The following is a 24,739-nucleotide window of genomic DNA, read 5'->3' as shown; positions in this document are numbered from 1 at the left end:
CCGTCCTGTATAACAGTGGTTCTGAACAGTTTGAGCATTCCCTCTTTAGACAGAGATCTGATGAGACGCAGGATAGACTTCTTACAACACTTAGTGTTCACACCATCTAGCTTCTCCTCATCCTGAACCAACCTCTGGATTCTAGAGGGACAGAGAGGACGAGAGGGAGGAGAGGGAGGGAGAGAGAGGGGGACAGAGAGGAAGAGAGGGAGGAGGAGGAAGAGAGGGAGGAGGGGGGAGAGGGAGAGACGAGAGAGAGAGAGAGAGAGAGAGAGAGAGAGAGAGACGAGAGAGAGAGAGAGAGAGAGAGAGAGAGAGAGAGAGACAGAGAGAGACAGAGAGAGACAGAGAGACAGAGAGAGGGACAGAGAGACAGAGAGAGAGAGACAGAGAGAGGGACAGAGAGAGGGACAGAGGAGAGAGACAGAGAGAGGGACAGAGAGAGGGACAGAGAGAGGGACAGAGAGAGAGAGACAGAGAGAGACAGAGAGAGAGGGACAGAGAGACAGAGAGAGAGGGACAGAGAGACAGAGAGAGAGAGAGAGAGAGATGAGAAGAACAATATAATCAGATTGAGATTTTTTAGATTTTTTTTTTTAACAACAAATCCCAGTGAGACAGGAAGTGGTGTGACTGACGTGAAGAGGCCCTCTATGATCTTGAGGCTCTGAACAGCTTCCACAATCACGTTCTTCCTCTTCAGCAGGCGGTACGTCTGGCGGTGGTGCTCCTGACCCAACAGAGACGGGGGGGGGGAACAGGGATTCAGACAGGGAATTCATGGGGGGGGGGGGGGACAGGGATTCAGACAGGGAATTCATGGGGGGGGGGAACAGGGATTCAGACAGGGAATTCATGCACTAGATTTAAAGACATCTCTACATCATAATGTTTGAGAGACACACAGCCTCACCTTCTGACTGGGGATGTCCTCGATGACCGTGACGCTGTCCTCCGCTTGGCTGTTGCCTGCGAACATACTCCCCGTCTGGTCCAATGAAACGTCAGGACCGAATTTTGACTCCTCCTCCTCAACTGGGCTGAGCCAAGATTCCAGCTCTGGCTCCTGATTGGCTTCACCTTTGGTAGGGGGCGTGGTAGGAGGCAAGTGAAAGCAGGGGCATATTTAGGGGCGTGAAACATCACAGATAGAAATAGATCTGATACAAGTCCTCTACCTGACAGCCAATCATATCTGTTCTCCAACAAACCTTTCCATCCCAACGTTCTGAACAGTGTCCCTATTCTACCTGACAGCCAATCATATCTGTTCTCCAACAAACCTTTCCATCTCTATTCTACCTGACAGCCAATCATGTATGTTCTCCAAAAAACCTTTCCATCTCTATTCTACCTGACAGCCAATCATATCTGTTCTCCAACAAACCTTTCCATCTCTATTCTACCTGACAGCCAATCATATCTGTTCTCCAACAAACCTTTCCATCTCAACGTCTGAACAGTGTCCCTATTCTACCTGACAGCCAATCATATCTGTTCTCCAACAAACCTTTCCATCTCTATTCTACCTGACAGCCAATCATATCTGTTCTCCAACAAACCTTTCCATCTCTATTCTACCTGACAGCCAATCATATCTGTTCTCCAACAAACCTTTCCATCTCTATTCTACCTGACAGCCAATCATATCTGTTCTCCAACAAACCTTTCCATCTCTATTCTACCTGACAGCCAATCATATCTGTTCTCCAACAAACCTTTCCATCTCTATTCTACCTGACAGCCAATCATATCTGTTCTCCAACAAACCTTTCCATCTCTATTCTACCTGACAGCCAATCATATCTGTTCTCCAACAAACCTTTCCATCTCTATTCTACCTGACAGCCAATCATATCTGTTCTCCAACAAACCTTTCCATCTCTATTCTACCTGACAGCCAATCATATCTGTTCTCCAACAAACCTTTCCATCTCTATTCTACCTGACAGCCAATCATATCTGTTCTCCAACAAACCTTTCCATCTCTATTCTACCTGACAGCCAATCATATCTGTTCTCCAACAAACCTTTCCATCTCTATTCTACCTGACAGCCAATCCTATCTGTTCTCCAACAAACCTTTCCATCTCTATTCTACCTGACAGCCAATCATATCTGTTCTCCAACAAACCTTTCCATCTCTATTCTACCTGACAGTAAATCATATCTGTTCTCCAACAAACCTTTCCATCTCTATTCTACCTGACAGCCAATCATATCTGTTCTCCAACAAACCTTTCCATCTCTATTCTACCTGACAGCCAATCATATATATCTGTTCTCCAACAAACCTTTCCATCTCTATTCTACCTGACAGCCAATCATATCTGTTCTCCAACAAACCTTTCCATCTCTATTCTACCTGACAGCCAATCATATCTGTTCTCCAACAAACCTTTCCATCTCTATTCTACCTGACAGCCAATCATATCTGTTCTCCAACAAACCTTTCCATCTCTATGTTCTGAACAGGTTCAGTGCTTTCGGAGTATTCAGTATTCAGTATTCAGTATTCAGACTCCTTCACTTTTTCCACATTTCGTTACAGCCTCATTCTAAAATGGATAACATTGTTTTCAATCTACTATCTTCAATCTACCCCCATAATGACATCACGATAACCCATAATGACATCACAATAACCCATAATGACATCACGATAACCCATAATGACATCACGATACCCCATAATGACATCACAATACCCCATAATGACAAAGCGAAAACAGGTTTTTAGCAATGTAAAAACGTCCTGGAACTGGCCACACGGCCAAACTGAGCAATCGGTAGAGAAGGGTCTTGGTTGGGGAGGTAACCAAGAACCTGACGGTCATTGACTGGGCGTCCAGAGTTCCTCTGTGGAGATGGGAGAACCTTCCAGAAGGACAACCATCTCTGCAGCACTCCACCAATCAGGCCTTAATGGTAGAGTGGCCAGACGGAAGCCACTCCTCAGTAAAAGGCTCACAGCAGCCCGCTTGGTGTTTACCAAAAGGTAAAGACTCTCAGAAGACTCCCATGAAAAACACGATTCTCTGGGCTGATGAAACCGAACTGAACTAGACTGAACTATTTGGCCTGAATGCCAAGTGTCACATCTGAAGGAAACCTGGCACAATCCCTACAGTGAAGCATGGTGGTGGCAGCATCATGCTGTGGGGATGTTTTTCAGTGACAGGGACTGGGAGACTAGTCAGGATCGAGGGAAAGATGAACAGAGTAAAGTACAGAGAGATCCTTGATGAAAACCTGCTCCAGAGATCTCAGGACCTCAAACTGGGGCGAAGGTTCACCTTCCAACAGGACAAGGACCCTAAGCACACAGCCAAGACAACACGAGTGCCTTCGGGACAAGTCTCTGAATGTCCTTGAGTGGCCCAGCCAGAGCCCGGACTTGAACCCAGATCGAACATCTCTGGAGAGACCTGAAAATAGCTGTGCAGCAACGCTCTCCATCTAACCTGACAGAGCTTGAGACTATCTACAGAGAAGAATGGGAGAAACTCCCCAAAATACAGGTGTGACAAGCTTGTAGCGTCCTACCCAAGAAGACTAGAGGCTGTAAATGCTGCCAAAGTACTGAGTAAAGGGTCTGAATTCTTAAGTAAATTTAAAAAAATACTTTTGCAGAAATGTCTAAATAACCTGTTTTTGCTTTGTAATTATGTCGTGTTGTGTGGAGACTGATGAGGGATTTTTATTTATTTATTATTATTTTAGAATAAGGCTGTCAAATGCGGAAAAAGTGAAGGGGTCTGAATACTTTCCGAATGCACTGTAAACAGAGTACTTTCCGAATGCACTGTAAACAGAGTACTTTCCGAATGCACTGTAAACAGAGTACTTTCCGAATGCACTGTAAACAGAGTACTTTCCGAATGCACTGTAAACAGAGTACTTTCCGAATGCACTGTAAACAGAGTACTTTCCGAATGCACTGTAAACAGAGTACTTTCCGAATGCACTGTAAACAGAGTACTTTCCGAATGCACTGTAAACAGAGTACTTTCCGAATGCTCTGTAAACGGAGATGACATCTTAAGTGAGCATTAGTTAGATTGAACCCCTACAGGATGCTAAGGGGTAGGGAATTGGGTGTTAGGGTGGGTGCAGAGTGATGAGCTACCAGGAAGTGGAGTTAGGTCAGTATTTAAGGTGTTGGGTACTTACTCGTGATGGGTGCAGAGTGATGAGCTACCAGGAAGTAGAGTTAGGTTGGTATTTAAGGTGTTGGGTACTTACTCGTGATGGGTGCAGAGTGATGAGCAACCAGGAAGTAGAGTTAGGTCGGTATTTAAGGTGTTGGGTACTTACTCGTGATGGGTGAAGAGTGATGAGCTACCAGGAAGTAGAGTTAGGTCGGTATTTAAGGTGTTGGGTACTTACTCGTGATGGGTGCAGAGTGATGAGCAACCAGGAAGTGGAGTTTGGACTGCTTCAGGAGAGACATCTTGCCCACTTTCTTTTTTTTTGCATTTTTCTTCTTCGCTCCCTTCTTCTTCCCTTTCTTCTCGACTTCCCAGTCTTCGTCTTCCTCATCCCTCTCTCTCTCCTCCTCTCCCTCAGTGTTTCCCAGAGGTTCCAGAAGCGATGTTGTTTTTGGGGTAGGCCGAGTCTTTGTGGTAGCTGGTGTTTTTAGGGTGGCCTGTGCTGGGGTTTGGGGGGCCCCCTCTCCTTCCCCTCCTCCCCCTACAGTGCGAAGCCGGTCTGATCGCTCCTGCTCTTTCACGAGATGTCGAAGCAGATCAGACTCACCGACGTGCAGATGGCCGAGGTACTTAGTGGTCCTCTGACGACCCTCGTCTTCCATGAAACCCTGAGGTGACGGACGGACACAAGGACACACACAATTGTCTATTTCATTTTATTTTATATAAAACATGGGAAAAATGACATTTACATGACAAACAGACGCAGTTCAATAACAGACAGACAGACAGTTCAATGACAGACAGACAGACAGACAGAGTTCAATGACAGACAGACAGACAGTTCAATGACAGACAGACAGACAGAGTTCAATGACAGACAGACAGACACAGTTCAATGACAGACAGACACAGCTCAATGACAGACAGACAGACACAGCTCAATCAGCTTCAACATGACAGACAGACAGACACAGTTCAATGACAGACAGACACAGTTCAATGACAAACAGACACAGTTCAATGACAGACAGACACAGTTCAATGACAGACAGACACAGTTCAATGACAAACAGACACAGTTCAATGACAAACAGACACAGTTCAATGACAGACAGACATACACAGCTCAATGACAGACAGACAGACACAGCTCAATCAGCTTCAACATGACAGACAGACAGACACAGTTCAATGACAGACAGACACAGTTCAATGACAGACAGACACAGTTCAATGACAGACAGACAGCTCAATGACAGACAGACATACACAGCTCAATGACAGACAGACAGACACAGCTCAATCAGCTTCAACATGAGACAGACAGACAGACAGAGTTCAATGACAGACAGACACAGTTCAATCAGCTTCAACATGACAGACAGACACAGTTCAATGACAACAGACAGTTCAATGACAGACAGACACAGCTCAATGACAGACACAGTTCAATGACAGACAGACACAGCTCAATGACAGACAGACACAGCTCAATGACAGACAGACAGTTCAATCAGATTCGACATGACAGACAGAGAAATGACAGATCAATGATGATCTATGACAAAACAACGGTGACATCACAGTAGATGACATATCCGTGTATCTATTTATGTGATGTGTATACACACACACACACACACACACACACACACACACACACACACACACTTTTACCTTGATCATGTCTGTCCTCTCCAGCAGTCGGCAGATCATACGAGACTCCAGCTTGCCGATGCACATCCTCGCACGCAACGCACTCTGAGAGATGCCCTTGGTCCCGCAGGACACGACTAGATCAGCCAATCACAAAGCAGAGAGTAAGACATTCGACCAATCAGAAATGGAACCGTTTCCTGTCTTGTATCTATTTCTACACCAATATTTTGGCCAATAAGAAAAGAGCAAACCAGAACGTACTGATCCCATAGGCCTGTGAGAGGAAGTCTCTCTCCATGATCCGCCCCTCTGTGGGGACGGTCTTCCTATTTGCTCCTCCCCCATCATCATCATCGTTATCATCGTCATCCTCAGCCTCGACCACCTCCTTCCTCACGTAGGGTTTGATTAGCTTCAGACAGCGAGCCACCACCTTTGTGCCTAGAGGAGAGGAGACAAGGGGTTAGGGAACAAGGTGGCCTCAGTGAGGACAAGGAGAGTAAGGAAGGAGGAGTTAGTGAGGAAGGAAACAGGGAATCATACATAACAAAGGGCATCGTGTCGAGGAGAACCAGCCGTCAGACTAGCGTCTAGGAGAACCAGCCGTCAGACTAGCGTCTAGGAGAACCAGCCGTCAGACTAGCGTCTAGGAGAACCAGCCGTCAGACTAGCGTCTAGGAGAACCAGCCGTCAGACTAGCGTCTAGGAGAACCAGCCGTCAGACTAGCGTCTAGGAGAACCAGCCGTCAGACTAGCGTCTAGGAGAACCAGCCGTCAGACTAGCGTCTAGGAGAACCAGCCGTCAGACTAGCGTCTAGGAGAACCAGCCGTCAGACTAGCGTCTAGGAGAACCAGCCGTCAGACTAGCGTCTAGGAGAACCAGCCGTCAGACTAGCGTCTAGGAGAACCAGCCGTCAGACTAGCGTCTAGGAGAACCAGCCGTCAGGCTAGCGTCTAGGAGAACCAGCCGTCAGGCTAGCGTCTAGGAGAACCAGCCGTCAGGCTAGCGTCTAGGAGAACCAGCCGTCAGGCTAGCGTCTAGGAGAACCAGCCGTCAGACTAGCGTCTAGGAGAACCAGCCGTCAGGCTAGCGTCTAGGAGAACCAGCCGTCAGGCTAGCGTCTAGGAGAACCAGCCGTCAGACTAGCGTCTAGGAGAACCAGACGTCAGGCTAGCGTCTAGGAGAACCAGCCGTCAGGCTAGCGTCTAGGAGAACCAGCCGTCAGGCTAGCGTCTAGGAGAACCAGCCGTCAGGCTAGCGTCTAGGAGAACCAGCCGTCAGGCTAGCGTCTAGGAGAACCAGCCGTCAGACTAGCGTCTAGGAGAACCAGCCGTCAGGCTAGCGTCTAGGAGAACCAGCCGTCAGGCTAGCGTCTAGGAGAACCAGCCGTCAGGCTAGCGTCTAGGAGAACCAGCCGTCAGGCTAGCGTCTAGGAGAACCAGCCGTCAGACTAGCGTCTAGGAGAACCAGCCGTCAGACTAGCATCTAGGAGAACCAGCCGTCAGACTAGCGTCTAGGAGAACCAGCCGTCAGACTAGTGTCGAGGAGAAACAGCCGTCAGGCTAGTGTGTAGGTATTGTGGGGGCCTACTGTAGGGTTGAGGTAGTGTGTAGGGTACATACCTCTCTTGGTATCACAGGGGCCTTCTGTAGGGTTGAGGTAGTGTGTAGGGAACATACCTCTCCTGGTATCACAGGGGCCTACTGTAGGGTTGAGGTAGTGTGTAGGGTACATACCTCTCCTGGTATCACAGGGGACTACTGTAGGGTTGAGGTAGTGAGGTAGTGAGGTAGGGTACATACCTCTCCTGGTATCACAGGGGCCTACTGTAGGGTTGAGGTAGTGAGGTAGTGTGTAGGGTACATACCTCTCCTGGTATCACAGGGGCCTACTGTAGGGTTGAGGTAGTGTGTAGGGTACATACCTCTCCTGGTATCACAGGGGCCTACTGTAGGGTTGAGGTGGTGAGGTAGTGTGTAGGGTACATACCTCTCCTGGTATCACAGGGGCCTACTGTAGGGTTGAGGTAGTGAGGGAGGGTACATACCTCTCCTGGTATCACAGGGGCCTACTGTAGGGTTGAGGTAGTGAGGTAGGGTACATACCTCTCCTGGTATCACAGGGACCTACTGTATGGTTGAGGTAGAGAGGTAGGGTACATACCTCTCCTAGTATCACAGGGGCATACTGTAGGGTTGAGGTAGTGAGGTAGGGTACACACCTCTCCTGGTATCACAGGGGCCTACTGTAGGGTTGAGGTAGTGTGTAGGGTACATACCCCTCCTGGTATCACAGGGGCCTACTGTAGGGTTGAGGTAGTGAGGTAGGGTACATACCTCTCCTGGTATCACAGGGGCCTACTGTAGGGTTGAGGTGTTCAACTGGTTTAATGACCACTTGGACCAGTTTGGCTGCTTGCATGTACTGATACATACGCTTGAAGGTCCTCTCACTGATACTCTGTAGAGAGACAACACACTGTCCTGATACACACTCTCTAACCACACACTGCTGATACACACTCTCTAACCACACACTGCTGATACACACTGTCCTGATACACACTGTCCTGATACACACTGTCCTGATACACACTCTCTAACCTCACACTGCTGATACACTCTCTAACCACACACTGCTGATACACACTCTCTAACCACACACTGCTGATACACACTCTCTAACCACACACTGCTGATACACACTCTCTAACCACACACTGCTGATACACACTCTCTAACCACACACTGCTGATACACACTCTCTAACCACACACTGTCCTGATACACACTGTCCTGATACACACACTCTAACCTCACACTGTCCTGATACACACTCTCTAACGACACACTGCTGATACACACACTGCTGATACACACTCTCTAACGACACACTGCTGATACACACACTGCTGATACACACTCTCTAACCTCACACTGCTGATACACACTCTAACCACACACTGCATGTCCTGGTACACACTCTCTAACCACACACTGTCCTGATACACACTCTCTAACCTCACACTGCTGATACACACTCTAACCACACACTGCATGTCCTGATACACACTCTGATACACACTCTCTAACCACACACTGAATGTCCTGGTACACACACTCACTAACCACACACTGCTGATACACACTCTCTAACCACACACTGCATGTCCTGGTACACATGCATACAAGGTCCGCTCAACGATGCAATGTTGACTGGAACACGGAGGTCTCACCAGTTGGTCTCGTAGTGTGATCATGGAGGCTGTGTGGTTGGGCGCCTCTGACAGGAGGTTAGAGGTCAACTCCATCAGAATATCATACTTACTACGCCTGGAGAGAGAGAGAGACCCAAACAAATCATGAGAAAACTAAACAAAAAAATTACTTGACACATTGGAAAGAATTAAACAAAAAAACTGAGCACACTAGAATGCTATTTGGCCCTAAACAGAGTACACAGTGGCAGAATACCTGACCACTGTGACTGACCCTAAACAGAGAGTACACAGTGGCAGAATACCTGACCACTGTGACTGACCCTAAACAGAGAGTACACAGTGGCAGAATACCTGACCACTGTGACTGACCCTAAACAGAGAGTACACAGCGGCAGAATACCTGACCACTGTGACTGACCCAAACTTAAGGAAAGCTTTGACTATGTACAGACTCAGTGAGCATAGCCTTGCTATTGAGAAAGGCTGCCGTAGGCAGACATGGCTCTCAAGAGAAGACAGGCTATGTGCTCACTGCCCACAAAATGAGGTGGAAACTGAGCTGCACTTCCTAACCTCCTGCCCAATGTATGACCATATTATAGACACATATTTCCCTCAGATTACACAGACCCACAAAGAATTCGAAAACAAACCCAATTTTGATAAACTCCCATATCTACTGGGTGAAATTCCAGTGTGCATCACAGCAGCATCACAGCAGCAAGATGTGTGACCTGTTGCCACAAGAAAAGGGCAACCAGTGAAGAACAAGCACCATGGTAAATACTAGAGGGCGACCGATTAATCGGAATGGCAGATTAATTAGGGCCGATTTCAAGTTTTCATAACAATCTGTATTTTTGGACACCGATTTGGGCCCCCCAATTTTTTTTTTTACACCTTTATTTAACTAGGCAAGTCAGTTAAAGAACAAATTCGTATTTTCAATGACAGCCTAGGAACAGTGGGTTAACTGCCTTGTTCATGGGCAGAACGACAGATTTTTACCTTGTCAGCTCAGGGGATTCAATCTTGCAACCTTACAGTTAACTTGTCCAACGCTCTAACCACCTGATTACATTGCACTCCACGAGGAGACTGCCTGTTACGCGAATGCAGTAAGAAGCAAAGGTAAGTTGCTAGCATTAAACTAATCTTATAAAAACAATCAATCATAATCACTAGTTAACTACACATGGTTGATGATATTACTAGTTTATCTAGCATGTTCTGCTTTGCATATAATCAATGCGGTGCGCATTCGCGAAAAAAGACTGGCGTTGCTCCAACGTGTACCTAACCATAAACATCAAAGCCTTTCTTAAAATCAATACACAAGTATATATTTTTAAACCTGCATATACCTGCGAACATGAATTTCTTTTAACTAGGGAAAATGTGTCACTTCTCTTGCAACAGAGTCAGGGTATATGCAGCAGTTTGGGCCGCCTGGCTCGTTGCGAACTAATTTGCCCGCATTTTAGGTAATTATGACATAACATTGAAGGTTGTGCAATGTAACAGGAATATTTAGGCTTATGGATGCCACCCGTTAGATAAAATACAGAACGGTTCCGTATTTCACTGAAATAATAAACGTTTTGTTTTCGAAATGATAGTTTCCGGATTCGACCATATTAATGACCTAAAGGCTCGTATTTCTGTGTGTTATTATGTTATAACTAAGTGTATGATTTGATAGAGCAGTCTGACTGAGCGATGGTAGGCACCAGCAGGCTCGTAAGCATTCATTCAAACAGCACTTTCGTGCGTTTTGCCAGCAGCTCTTCGCTGTGCTTCAAGTATTGAGCTGTTTATGACTTCAAGCCTATCAACTCCCGAGATTAGGCTGGTGTAACCGATGTGAAATGGCTAGCTAGTTAGCTGGGTGTGTGCTGATAGCGTTTCAAACCTCACTCTGATGAACATGAATCATGTTTAGAACTGAATCAGGTTAGAGAGTGAATCAGGTTTAGAATTGAATCAGGTTTAGAACTGAATCAGGTTTAGAACTGAATCAGGTTAGAGAGTAAATCAGGTTTAGAACTGAATCAGGTTAGAGAGTAAATCAGGTTTAGAACTGAATCAGGTTAGAGAGTAAATCAGGTTTAGAACTGAATCAGGTTAGAGAGTGAATCAGGTTTAGAACTGAAACAGGTTAGAGAGTGAATCAGGTTTAGAACTGAATCAGGTTAGAGAGTGTGTACTGACCGGTCTACATGGAAGCGTTTGAGCAGGAGCAGTATGGAGTGTTGCTGTGCTCCGCTGGCCAGTCTGAGGACATGAGACTGCATGGTGATCAGATCATTCTGTGTCAGAGACTTCCTCAAGTAGTGCATCTTCCTCGCGTCCGTCCTGCACCAATCACAACACAGCTTATTACATAGTGTGACCAGACAATAAGTGGTATTCCAGCAACTTTGCAGAGATGAGAAAGTGACAGAGAGCATGCTGGTACAATAAACACTAAAGAGGTAGAGGAGATCACTGTGGTTTTCCTGTCAAGCCAGCTACTTGAATGAGTAGGAGTGCAGGTCTCTCAGTAGCTAAAGAGGTAGAGATGTGTTATCCTACTTGAATGAGCAGGAGTAGCTAAAGAGGTAGAGATGTGTTTTCTACTTGAATCAGCAGGAGTGCAGGTCTATCAGTAGCTAAAGAGGTAGAGATGTGTTATCCTACTTGAATGAGCAGGACTGGAGGTCTCTCTGTAGCTAAAGAGGTAGAGATGTGTTATCCTACTTGAATTAGTAGGAGTACAGGTCTCTCAGTAGCTAAAGAGGTAGAGATGTGTTATCCTACTTGAATGAGCAGGAGTAGCTAAAGAGGTAGAGATGTGTTATCCTACTGAATGAGCAGGAGTGCAGGTCTCTCAGTAGCTAAAGAGGTAGAGATGTGTTATCCTACTTGAATGAGTAGGAGTACAGGTCTCTCAGTAGCTAAAGAGGTAGAGATGTGTTATCCTACTTGAATGAGCAGGAGTGCAGGTCTCTCAGTAGCTAAAGAGGTAGAGATGTGTTATCCTACTTGAATGAGTAGGAGTACAGGTCTCTCAGTAGCTAAAGAGGTAGAGATGTGTTATCCTACTTGAATGAGCAGGAGTGCAGGTCTCTCAGTAGCTAAAGAGGTAGAGATGTGTTATTCTACTTGAATGAGCAGGAGTAGCTAAAGAGGTAGAGATGTGTTATCCTACTTAAATCAGCAGGAGTGCAGGTCTCTCAGTAGCTAAAGAGGTAGAGATGTGTTATCCTACTTGAATGAGCAGGAGTAGCTAAAGAGGTAGAGATGTGTTATCCTACTTAAATCAGCAGGAGTGCAGGTCTCTCAGTAGCTAAAGAGGTAGAGATGTGTTATCCTACTTGAATGAGCAGGAGTGCAGGTCTCTCAGTAGCTAAAGAGGTAGAGATGTGTTATCCTACTTGAATGAGCAGGAGTAGCTAAAGAGGTAGAGATGTGTCATCCTACTTGAATGAGCAGGAGTAGCTAAAGAGGTAGAGATGTGTGATCCTACTTGAATGAGCAGCAGTGCAGGTCTCTCTGTAGCTCTCCCTGCCAGCGGGCCCTCCCCACCCTCTCCAGGATACAGTATGAGTGGTCAGTCAGCTTCAAGTCCGGGTCTCCTCCGTCACCTATTAACACCCTGAACCTTAACCTCTGGGAGGCCACCATTACCAGCTTCCTCCCCCACCTGGAGGAGGAGAGGTCATCATGGGTTAAGGGTTGTTTTAGGACCATTCTGAGTATCTACCTGACTAGTTGATGACAAGTTGTGGATTGATTCTACCTGGAGGAGGAGAGGTCATCATGGGTTAGGGGTTGTTTTAGGACCATTCTGAGTATCTACCTGACTGGTTGATGACAAGTTGTGGATTGATTCTACCTGGAGGAGAGGTTATCAGTTGGGTCTATGACTTTCTGTAGTCGGGCCAGCTAATGTAATGTTAACAGCCGGTCCCATATCCCTCCCCCTTGGCCCTAAAACCCCTTGATGTAACATGCTGACCACACAGCTCACGTCGCAAAATACATTTAAACACGTTATTCAATTATTGCACCCGCACTGCCCGCGCACCAACCAGCGTCTGTGTGGCCAAGCGCTAAAATAGAAGTCATTTCTATTTCTGACGCTGAAACCTAAACGAACGTGCACCACCGTTTACAACACCACCGTTTACAACACCAACGTGCACCACCGTTTACAACACCACCGTTTACAACACCAACGTGCACCACCGTTTACAACACCACCGTTTACAACACCAACGTGCACCACCGTTTACAACACCACCGTTTACAACACCAACGTGCACCACCGTTTACAACACCACCGTTTGAGTTTATTTTTATTTTTACAGGGACAGTGCACATTAATCAACATTTCAGTAAAAGTGCCGGTTTTAGCCAACCGGCTAATTTTCAACCGCAGTCCCTGGGCAGGTTATTAAAAACAATTACAATATAGACAATAGCAACATAGAAAAAGCAAGACATAGCATACAGACAGAGCAGCATAAAACAAAAAGCAGCAAGACAAAATTCATAAAAGCAACAAAGTGTTTCCACACCTCACAAGCTACAGACAACAGACAACATGGAGTGGCAACACACAGCTAGGGACCATGTTCACAAATCTGATTGACCTTTAGCCATGTCTTCATGCATTTTGTGAAAGTGTGATATGTGGTGCAGTGATGTGTGTCTGATGGCAGTGTATTCCAGACATGGGAAGCTCTCACAGAGAATGCAGATTTACTAAAGGTGCTTTTCCTTAGGGGAACTATACAGTCACCTCTCATGGCAGACCTTGTGGATCTGCTGCCATATGTCTGGGTTTTCTGTTTAACAAAAATATTGAGTGGAGGGGGAGCCAGGCCATTGAGGATCTTGAATACAAGACATGCGTCGGTGTATTGCACAAGATTTTCCCAACTCAAGAGCTCATGCTTTCTAAGGATGTGACAATGATGATGGCTATTGGGCTTCCTATCAAGCACTTTGAGAGCCTGTTTGTAGACAGATAGGTTTTAATGTTGTACAGCAAGCTTGGGCCCAACTAGTCAAGCAGTATCTTGGGCCCAACTAGTCAAGCAGTATGTTAAGTGGGGGAGTATCATAGATTTGAAGTACAGTTTTGCTACCTCTGTAGTCAAACAATTTCGTATAAATCGGAAATTAGCTAGGTTGAATTTGGTTATTTGAATTACCTTTTTCACATGCTTTTTAAAAGAGAGGTTGGAATCAAGTATGATGCCAAGGTACTTAAAATCGAATACCACCTGGAGCTTCTCCCCTGACACATAGACATCTGGCTCAGTAGCATCTGTTGCCCTCTTTGTGAAGAACATGCAAACAGTTTTTTTCACATTGAGATGCAAACACGAGTCACTGAGCCACTTTGTAACCTGGACCATTACAGTAGTGAGTTCTTGTGCAGCTTGTTGTTTGCTCTTTGCATGCACATATATCACACATATATCACTGTTTACAACACCACCGTTTACAACACCACCGTTTACAACACCACCGTTTACAACACCACCGTGCACCACCGTTTACAACACCACCGTTTACAACACCACCGTGCACCACCGTTTACAACACCACCGTTTACAACACCACCGTGCACCACCGTTTACAACACCAGCGTTTACAACACCAGCGTTTACAACACCACCGTGCACCACCGTTTACAACACCACCGTTTACATCACCACCGTTTACAACACCACCGTGCACCACCGTTTACAACACCACCGTTTACAACACCACCGTTTACAACACCACCGTTTACAACACCACCGTTTACAACACCAACGTGCACCACCGTTCACAACACCACCGTTTACAACACCAACGTTTACAACACCACCGTTTACAACACCACCGTTTCCAACACCACCGTTTCCAACACTACCGTGCACCACCGTTTACAACACCACCGTGCACCACCGTTTACAACACCACCGTGCACCACCGTTTACAACACCACCGTTTACAACACCACCGTTTACAACACCACCGTTTACAACACCACCGTGCACCACCGTTTACAACACCACCGGTTACAACACCACCGCACCGTTTACAACACCAACGTGCACCAACGTTTACAACACCACCGTTTATATATATATACCGTTTAGCAAATACAAAACACCGATGGTATGATTTTCAATATCGCCTCGCGATGGGACCAGCTGGATATGAATGTGTTAGAGATATCTTTTTTATTTTACCTTTATTTAACTAGGCAAGTCAGTTAAGAACAAATTCTTATTTTCAATGACGGCCTACCGTTAACTGCCTTTTCAGTGGCAGAACGACAGATTTGTACCTTGTCAGCTCGGGGGTTTGAACTTGCAACCTTCCGGTTACTAGTCCAACGCTCTAACCACTAGGCTACCCTGCCGCCCCATCTTGAACTCACACACACACACACACACACACACACACACACACACACACACACACACACACACACACACACACACACACACACACACACACACACACACACACACACACACACACACACACACACACACACACACACCTTTTGAAGGCGTCCTCTAACGTTACACATGGCGTCAGTTTGGTGGTGCGGATGATTGGGGTGACATTTCTCCTCTCCTTGAAGAAGACACACGAGCCCTGGATTCCACTCTTATCCTCCAATAAGATCTGGACAGGGTAGGAGTCCACTCTGTCCCAATGGGATGCTTCCTGAATCCCTGTGTCTGGATCTATGTCTGCAAATCTGAAGAACAGACATACGTCATGGAGAGGGATAGTGGCGTTGGCAACTTGCACGCAGCTAATTGAACATTTGGCACTAGATATTCAGCCATCAAGGTTAGTTAACTAGTTAGTAGTGTCAGCTTTGGTGACACTACTAACTGAATGATTTTACTAGCTAGTTAGATATTTTGTTTAAAATTCATAGGCGATCAAACAATGCCATAACGCTACAAATGTACGACACAGGGGAAATGTATAGCAGGACTGATGTCGGGACCTGGGAAATCCAAGTTCAAAACAAAATGTTCGTAGTTGGAGCTAGTTTTTTCTCTCCGATTTTTCATTTGTTTTGAACGTACTGAAGTAGCTAGACAAGTGACGGCTCGATCACGCCGACAGTGTCAATGCATTTTGGTCGACCAGAAGAAGCACATTAATTCCAACTTAACGCAACGGTTGCCTTGCAACATTGCGTTGCAGTGCGTTCTGTGTGGTACGTACGTTGGATTTATCTAAAGTGTGCGTCAAACTGTACGCGTAGACGGCTTGACAGAAATGGTAGCATTAGGTAAATGTTGAACTTTTGTTGCACACATATCCGGATGATGCTCCGTCCCATTTTTTCGTACTGACACTGTACGTGTGATCGACGCGTAAGACAACTCCAACCTACCGGTCGACGAGCACGACATCCGCTCTCTCTTGCGGCAGCTCGTAGAAGTCGACTTCGTGGTTCGAGACCAAGGATTTCCAAATGAACTCTTTAGTACACGAGTCTAGATTCCGTGGGAAAACGGGGTTCCTCTTTTCCAACCGAATCCACAGAGAGAGGATAGTAACCCCGTCCAGTCCCTCCAACGCCACTTCGTCCATTACTATGTCTAGCGGATCCATGTCTAGCAAACTAACGTTAGCTCACTAGCTCCGCTGCAAATTCGTAACTCAAAAGTTTAAAACATGACCAACTACTACTGTACGTCTCGATATGCATTCAAAGCATCTGCATTGTATCCTGTTTCATTAAAACCGCTGAATTAAACGTGAAATCAAGCACATTTTACGCAGAAATGTATGTTTTCTTTGGAAGCTGACGTTCCAACTGTGTTCCTATCGTGACGTTGCACGTGTAAACTTTGACCTTGTGTTGTACGTCATTGCGCATCACTCGAACCGTCAAGTTTCCTGGAGGACATTTCCCAATGTTCCACAAGATGGCGTACTACTCACATTTACCTGTAAACATCAAAACGGAAACTGTATAGTCATCGTCACAACAATTCATTGAGGGCAATAAACTGAAATCAACAAACGTTATTGCATCCAACTCCTGATATTAATAGGGCTGAGCCAGGGTCGTTACAATATGTTGCGGAATAGCTCGGGACTGTCCTTAGAGTGTGGCGGCAGGGTAGCCTAGTGGTTAGAGCGTTGGACTAGTAACCAGAAGGTTGCAAGTTCAAACCCCCGAGCTGACAAGGTACAAATCTGTCGTTCTGCCCCTGAACAGGCAGTTAACCCACTGTTCCTAGGCTGTCATTGAAAATAAGAATTTGTTCTTAACTGACTGGTTAAATAAAGGTATATAAATATATATATATTTTTTTTTAAGTGACGGGAACAAATATGAGGATTGCCTGCATACATTACGGGATTTTACGTCCTGGACATAAAAGCATGTTCAGTAGGAACTGTCCCTAGGAATAGGGCCCTAGGAATAGGACCCTAGGAATAGGGCCCTAGATTGGAACCTTTTGCAGACTTTTTTTTTTACCTTTAGGAAAGTCAGTTCAGAACAAATTCTTATTTTCAATGACGGCCTAGGAACAGTGGGTTAACTGCCTGTTCAGGGGCAGAACGACAGATTTGCACCTCGTCAGCTCAGGGATATGACCTTGCAAACCTTTCGGTTACTAGTCCAACGCTCTAACCACTAGGATACCCTGCCGCCCTACTATATATAGATTGGTAGTAGGGATGCACCGATATTACATTTTTGGCCGATACTGATATCCAATATTTTCCTTGCCAAAAACCTGATACCGATATAAAAAAAATGTTAGCGGCCTTTTCAGCATTCTAGTAGTTAAATGGTTTACACACAGCAAAACGTTATTTTTTGGGGCATTTAAGCATTATCCCCATTACCAGTAAAACATTATTTTTGGGGGCATTTAAGCATTATCCCCATTACCAGTAAAACATTATCAAAACCTTTTTCTTTCACTTACTTGCTGTGCTGTTTTGTTCAGTCATTTCCTTCTCAACCAGGATTTCATCATGTCACTGTGTCTGTTTACATGTTATCCAGCTGTGTATTGTAACATTTCACGTAAACCCTGTTTCCTGTCTGCTTTGAAGTAGCTAGCATCGAGCATGGTGGCGGCACAGTAAAGAGGCTCAGAGAGAATGCCTGTTAAAGAAGTAGCGGGTCTTGTACCTAGCATCGAGCATGGTGGCAACACAGTAAAGAGGCTCAGAGAGAATGCCACCGAATCGCTTGTTCACAGCCTCGAGTACTTTTCCAAGTTAACCCCACGGTCTGTGTCGGCAGTTTTGTTGAGCAGGCGCTTCAATGCCATGACGGAGGGTATCACGTCTACTACAGGTGATGAGCTTATTTCTCCAGTCAGTAGTTTAAATGGCGCTAGGAGGGTGTTCATGTTTCAAACAAGTTCTCAAATGCCATTGAAATGGCAGCAGCGGTATGAGAACGAGCACATTCTTGATCAATACGTCTTTCCTCAGTAGGAAATCCTCGTCGACCCGCTGTGCTGTCAGACTCTGCATGTTCATGGGGCTGACATCGCTGGTCCAAATGTCAGTCGTGAAGCTAATAGCAGTGAAGCCCGTAGCAAGTAGCTCATGGATGTGTGTTTCAACAATACTGTGTAACTCCGGTAGGGCAACATCTGAAAAATAATAGTGCCAACTTAGTAGTGTGTACTGGGGCTCGAGGTGCTCGACCAGTCGGCTGAAAGCCAACATCATCCACGACAGAGAACAGTTGATTGTCAAGGGCAATGAATTCTATTATCTTGGCGTTAATGGATTTAGTCTTTTGCGTTGTCTCGCTGAAATGTTCTTACTCTTTCAAATGACTGCTGGACTTGTTGACTGCTCAATCCACACAGCAGACATTGTGGGCGAGGTTAGGAATGCTGTGTTGTACTGCTGGACTTGTTGACTGCTCAATCCACAGCAGACATTGTGGGCGAGGTTAGGAATGCTGCGTTGTACTGCTGGACTTGTTGACTGCTCGATCCACACAGCAGACATTGTGGGCGAGGTTAGGAATGCTGCGTTGTACTGCTGGACTTGTTGACTGCTCAATCCACACAGCAGACATTGTGGGCGAGGTTAGGAATGCTGCGTTGTACTGCTGGACTTGTTGACTGCTCGATCCACAGCAGACATTGTGGGCCAGGTTAGGAATGCTGTGTTGTACTGCTGGACTTGTTGACTGCTCGATGCACAGCAAATCAAATCAAATCAAATTGTATTTGTCACATACACATGGTTAGCAGATGTTAGTGCAAATGTAGCGAAATGCTTGTGCTTCTAGTTCCGACAATGCAGTAATAATATTGTGGGCCAGGTTAGGAATGCTGTGTTGTACTGCTGGACTTGTTGACTGCTCGATGCACACAGCAGACATTGTGGGCCAGGTTAGGAATGCTGCGTTGTACGTGTAGCGTTATAATTTGTGGCATCATTACATCATCTACCTACGTTATATTGGTATGCACATCAGCGTTAAACTAGACATCGGGCCGATGCCTATGTTGCCATTTTTAGCCAATCCCGGCCGATTCCGATATGCTTACCGATATATCTTCCCTAATTGATACCTTTAGCAGACTCCATGTATAGATATATTTTCCCTAATTGATACCTTTAGCAGACTCCATGTATAGATACATCTTCCCTAATTGATACCTTTAGCAGACTCCTTGTATAGATACATCTTCCCTAATTGATACCTTTAGCAGACTCCATGTATAGATACATCTTCCCTAATTGATACCTTTAGCAGACTCCATGTATAGATACATCTTCCCTAATTGATACCTTTAGCAGACTCCATGTATAGATTGGTAGAAGTGACTCGCCAGAAGCAGTCAATGTTTAGGTTTTCTAGAGCGTCAATAGATCCTTTTCACATAAATCCTGACGGCCCTCGTCGACGGCATAGCGACGGCCCTCGTCGACGGCATAGCGACGACATAGCGACGGCCCTCGTCGACGACATAGCGACGGCCCTCGTCGACAGCATAGCGACGGCCCTCGTCGACGACATAGCGACGGCCCTCGTCGACAGCATAGCGACGGCCCTCGTCGACGGCATAGCGACGGCATAGCAACGGCCCTCGTCGACGGCATAGCGACGGCCCTCGTCGACAACAGAATGATGCTCTACGACTCCATCAACAAGGACAGGGGTCATGTTTTATTCAATGTATTTATTGACGAAGTACCTTTTTTAAAAAGAACTGTACAAGTGAATCCAGCAATCTGTGTCGTCTGTAGTTTATAAACCTCAAGAGACTGGCTGGCTGGCAGCGGGTTGACGACTAAAAACATAGGAAATATGACAATGTACATATTTACATAGTGAAGAGCTGGTTGGTTGAAAATAATAAATGAAAATGACAGTGATTTAAAAAACAACAGCACCTAGAGGCTAATGCATGTAATGACAGGTTATGACAATCAGTGATTGAAGTTAGGATGGGATTAAAAAAGGCACACACCCAGGATACACCCCCCCCCCCCCCCTCCCCAATACCTTCAATAACACAGCATTAAATACCATTCAGAAGGGGCAATGTAGTTTACAACTAAAATCAGGTATAATCCAACGTATAATCGTAAAATATATTTTATATAAAATGAGAACATGCTTGCTGATTTATTGGACAGAAAAACAACATTTTCTCATCTAAAACGTTATAATTCAGAGGGGGAGATAGTGGGACCACCATCTTGAATTTAGAGTGGGTCACCATCTTGGATTTAGAGTGGGACCACCATCTTGAATTTAGAGTGGGTCACCATCTTGGATTTCGAGTGGGTCACCATCTCGGATTTAGAGTGTGTCACCATCTTGGATTTAGAGTGGGTCACCATCTTGGATTTCGAGTGGGTCACCATCTCGGATTTAGAGTGTGTCACCATCTTGGATTTAGAGTGGGTCACCATCTCGGATTTAGAGTGGGTCACCATCTTGGATTTAGAGTGGGTCACCATCTTGGATTTAGAGTGGGTCACCATCTTGGATTTAGAGTGGGTCACCATCTTGGATTTAGAGTGGGTCACCATCTTGAATTTAGAGTGGGTCACCATCTTGGATTTAGAGTGGGTCACCATCTTGGATTTAGAGTGGGTCACCATCTTGGATTTAGAGTGGGTCACCATCTTGGATTTAGAGTGGGTGACCATCTTGGATTTAGAGTGGGTCACCATCTTGAATTTAGAGTGGGTCACCATCTTGAATTTAGAGTGGGTCACCATCTTGGATTTAGAGTGGGTCACCATCTTGGATTTAGAGTGGGTCACCATCTTGGATTTTTTGGGATGAAATATTCCTATTGTGTATTTACCCTCTTCGACCAGATCTGAGTACAAGTCACCTTCAGCCACTGTTTCTCCAGAAGTTGATTTAAAACCCAATACATTTAACTCCACATTATAGACTGGACTATTGAGGGAAATTGGGATAACTAAGTTCATTTCTTCCATACAGACAGATACACAATAAAACAAGATATTTCACAACGGAACTAACTGTATGGACAGAGACAGATGTACAGACAGTGTCCAGACACAGACAGGTTACGAATGTTCTTTGGCTTTACATAGATCCACGCACCGTAGATCAGTTCATTGTAGAAATACAACTTAGTACATAGAACACACACACACAGTCCAGGAACCTTGGAGTAAAAAAATAAAAAAAAACAGATCCTAAGACAGTTTCCTCTCCGGAGAGTGACACCTTATTCCCTATATCGCGCACTACTTCTGACCACGGCCCTATGAAACCTGGGGAAAAGTAGCGCACTATATAGGGAATAGGGTGTCACTTGAGATACATCACAGGGTTAGGGGTAAACTGATCCCAGATCTGTGCTCTGCTATGGAGCAGCTTTGATGTGAAACAGATACAGGCCCTGGGTGTCTGAGGGGAGAAGTTGGGGAGAGGTGCAGTACATTAATGATCGACAGACAGTTTCCAAATTCCAAACCGATCCCTAGCCCCCACTCCAAATCAAGAGTGTAAGGGGTTAGGGTTCAACCTAGAGTGTAGGGTGTTTCAACCTAGAGTGTAGGGGGTTAGGGTTCAACCTAGAGTGTAGGGGGTTCAACCTAGAGTGTAGGGGGTTCAACCTAGAGTGTAGGGGGTTCAACCTAGAGTGTAGGGGGTTCAACCTAGGGTGTAGGGGGTTCAACCTAGAGTGTAGGGGGTTCAACCTAGAGTGTAGGGGGTTAGGGTTCAACCTAGAGTGTAGGGGGTTTAAACCTAGAGTGTAGGGGGTTAGGGTTCAACCTAGAGTGTAGGGGGTTAGGGTTCAACCTAGAGTGTAGGGGGTTAGGGTTCAACCTAGGGTGTAGGGGGTTAGGGTTCAACCTAGAGTGTAGGGGGTTCAACCTAGAGTGTAGGGTGTTTCAACCTAGAGTGTAGGGGGTTAGGGTTCAACCTAGAGTGTAGGGGGTTCAACCTAGAGTGTAGGGGGTTCAACCTAGGGTGTAGGGGGTTAGGGTTCAACCTAGAGTGTAGGGGGTTAGGGTTCAACCTAGAGTGTAGGGGGTTAGGGTTCAACCTAGAGTGTAGGGGGTTTAAACCTAGAGTGTAGGGGGTTAGGGTTCAACCTAGAGTGTAGGGGATTCAACCTAGAGTGTAGGGGGTTCAACCTAGAGTGTAGGGTGTTTCAACCTAGAGTGCAGGGGGATTAAACCTAGAGTGTAGGGGGTTCAACCTAGAGTGTAGGGGGTTCAACCTAGAGTGTAGGGGGTTCAACCTAGAGTGTAGGGGGTTCAACCTAGAGTGTAGGGTGTTTCAACCTAGAGTGCAGGGGGATTAAACCTAGAGTGTAGGGGGTTCAACCTAGGGTGTAGGGGGTTAGGGTTCAACCTAGAGTGTAGGGGGTTAGGGTTCAATCTAGAGTGTAGGGTGTTCAACCTAGAGTGTAGGGGCTTCAACCTAGAGTGTAGGGTGTTCAACCTAGGGTGTAGGGGGTTCAACCTAGGGTGTAGGGGGTTCAACCTAGGGTGTAGGGGGTTCAACCTAGGGTGTAGGGGGTTCAACCTAGGGTGTAGGGGGTTCAACCTAGAGTGTAGGGGATTCAACCTAGAGTATAGGGGGTTAGCGTTCAACCTAGAGTGTAGGGGGTTCAACCTAGAGTGTAGGGTGTTTCAACCTAGAGTGTAGGGGGTTAGGGTTCAACCTAGAGTGTAGGGGGTTTAAACCTAGAGTGTAGGGGGTTCAACCTAGAGTGTAGGGGATTCAACCTAGAGTGTAGGGTGTTTCAACCTAGAGTGTAGGGGGTTAGGGTTCAACCTAGAGTGTAGGGGGATTAAACCTAGAGTGTAGAGGGTTTAAGCCTAGAGTGTAGGGGGTTAGGGTTCAACCTAGAGTGTAGGGGTTTCAACCTAGAGTGTAGGGGGTTTAAACCTAGAGTGTAGGGGGTTGAACCTAGAGTGTAGGGGGTTAGGGTTCAACCTAGAGTGTAGGGGGTTTAAACCTAGCGTGTAGGGGGTTTAAACCTAGAGTGTAGGGTGTTTCAACCTAGAGTGTAGGGGGGTTAGGGTTCAACCTAGAGTGTAGGGGTTTAGGGTTCAACCTAGAGTGTAGGGGTTTTAACCTAGAGTGTAGGGGGTTCAACCTAGAGTGTAGGGGTTTCAACCTAGAGTGTAGGGGGTTCAACCTAGAGTGCAGGGGGTTCAACCTAGAGTGTAGGGGGTTCAACCTAGAGTGTAGGGGTTAGGGTTCAACCTAGGGTGTAGGGGGTTAGGTTCAACCTAGGGTGTAGGGGGTTAGGGTTCAACCTAGGGTGTAGGGGATTAGGGCTGGACATAAGTAAGAAGGTATGTCCCAAAGGGCACACTATACCCTATATAGTGCACTACTTCTGACCAGAACTCTATGAACCCTGTTCAAACGTATCACACTACATAGGGTGCCCTTTGGGACAAACAGCCAGAGGCAGTTGAACAGGATAATAGACATGAAGCGTATCCTGGAGAAGATGTCTGGACTGCCTGGAAAACAAGATGACAGCCCTCACAGGACTCCGCCATCTAGCTTTACAATATATACCTTTACATATAAACCACCAGGAGTCCCAAACCACACCCTAACGCCCCTCCCCCCCCCCATGTAGTGCACTAGCTGGGGAAATAGGGTGTGATTTGGGACAAGCCCAAGCTTTGATGGTTTAGAAACACACTGGCAGCATTCCAAAAGGCACCCTATTTCACAGAGTGGACTCCTACCCTATAGGCTCTGGTTAAAAGTAGTGCACTAGAAAGGGAATAGGGTGCCATTAGCCAAAGGGCTCTGGTTAAAAGTAGTGCACTAGAAAGGGAATAGGGTGACATTAGCCAAAGGGCTCTGGTTAAAAGTAGTGCACTAGAAAGGGAATAGGGTGACATTAGCCAAAGGGCTCTGGTTAAAAGTAGTGCACTAGAAAGGGAATAGGGTGCCATTAGCCAAAGGGCTCTGGTTAAAAGTAGTGCACTAGAAAGGGAATAGGATGCCATTAGCCAAAGGGCTCTGGTTAAAAGTAGTGCACTAGAAAGGAAATAGGGTGCCATTAGCCAAAGGGCTCTGGTTAAAAGTAGTGCACTAGAAAGGGAATAGGATGCCATTAGCCAAAGGGCTCTGATTAAAAGTAGTGCACTAGAAAGGGAATAGGATGCCATTAGCCAAAGGGCTCTGGTTAAAAGTAGTGCACTAGAAAGGGAATAGGA

At 46.0% G+C, this 24,739-nt stretch overlaps 2 protein-coding genes across 22 annotated transcripts in view; both read right to left on the bottom strand.

Moving 5' to 3' along the window:
• Positions 1-16,911, bottom strand: part of LOC116358849 (general transcription factor 3C polypeptide 1-like) — an 83,834-nt gene extending 66,923 nt beyond the window's left edge. The window contains 12 exon segments of the mRNA XM_031811092.1: positions 1-141; positions 639-730; positions 914-1,080; positions 4,390-4,819; positions 5,832-5,947; positions 6,075-6,254; positions 8,151-8,274; positions 9,050-9,146; positions 11,246-11,389; positions 12,543-12,719; positions 15,585-15,788; positions 16,443-16,911. The exon segment at positions 1-141 is cut by the window's left edge and continues 13 nt beyond it. Coding sequence (XP_031666952.1) covers positions 1-141; positions 639-730; positions 914-1,080; positions 4,390-4,819; positions 5,832-5,947; positions 6,075-6,254; positions 8,151-8,274; positions 9,050-9,146; positions 11,246-11,389; positions 12,543-12,719; positions 15,585-15,788; positions 16,443-16,663 — 2,093 coding nt within the window. The 5' untranslated portion in view covers positions 16,664-16,911.
• Positions 16,912-20,209: 3,298 nt separating this feature from the next.
• LOC109887275 (serine/arginine-rich splicing factor 4-like) lies at positions 20,210-24,366 on the bottom strand. 21 transcript variants are annotated; one of them, XR_004206547.1, is made up of 3 exons: positions 22,875-24,366; positions 22,510-22,536; positions 20,210-22,156 (listed from the first exon to the last, which is right to left on the bottom strand). XR_004206547.1 is itself a non-coding variant. In XM_031811494.1 (2 exons), the coding sequence occupies exon 2, from the start codon at positions 21,506-21,508 to the stop codon at positions 20,783-20,785; it is 726 nt and encodes a 241-aa protein (XP_031667354.1). In that variant the 5' UTR covers positions 21,509-22,156; positions 22,875-24,366; the 3' UTR covers positions 20,210-20,782. The 21 variants fall into 21 exon arrangements, 3 of the variants coding, with proteins under 3 accessions (XP_031667354.1, XP_031667356.1, XP_031667355.1); XR_004206544.1 differs by lacking the exons at positions 20,210-22,156; positions 22,510-22,536 and having other exon boundaries at positions 22,543-23,117; positions 23,188-23,236; positions 23,301-24,366; XR_004206551.1 differs by lacking the exons at positions 20,210-22,156; positions 22,510-22,536 and adding an exon at positions 22,543-22,809 and having other exon boundaries at positions 23,188-23,236; positions 23,301-24,366.
• Between the last annotated feature and the right edge of the window lie 373 nt (positions 24,367-24,739).

The sequence above is a fragment of the Oncorhynchus kisutch genome, unplaced genomic scaffold, assembly GCF_002021735.2.
Source record: "Oncorhynchus kisutch isolate 150728-3 unplaced genomic scaffold, Okis_V2 Okis01b-Okis20b_hom, whole genome shotgun sequence".
Lineage (NCBI taxonomy): Eukaryota > Metazoa > Chordata > Actinopteri > Salmoniformes > Salmonidae > Oncorhynchus > Oncorhynchus kisutch.
This window is presented reverse-complemented; position numbering and strand designations above follow the sequence as displayed.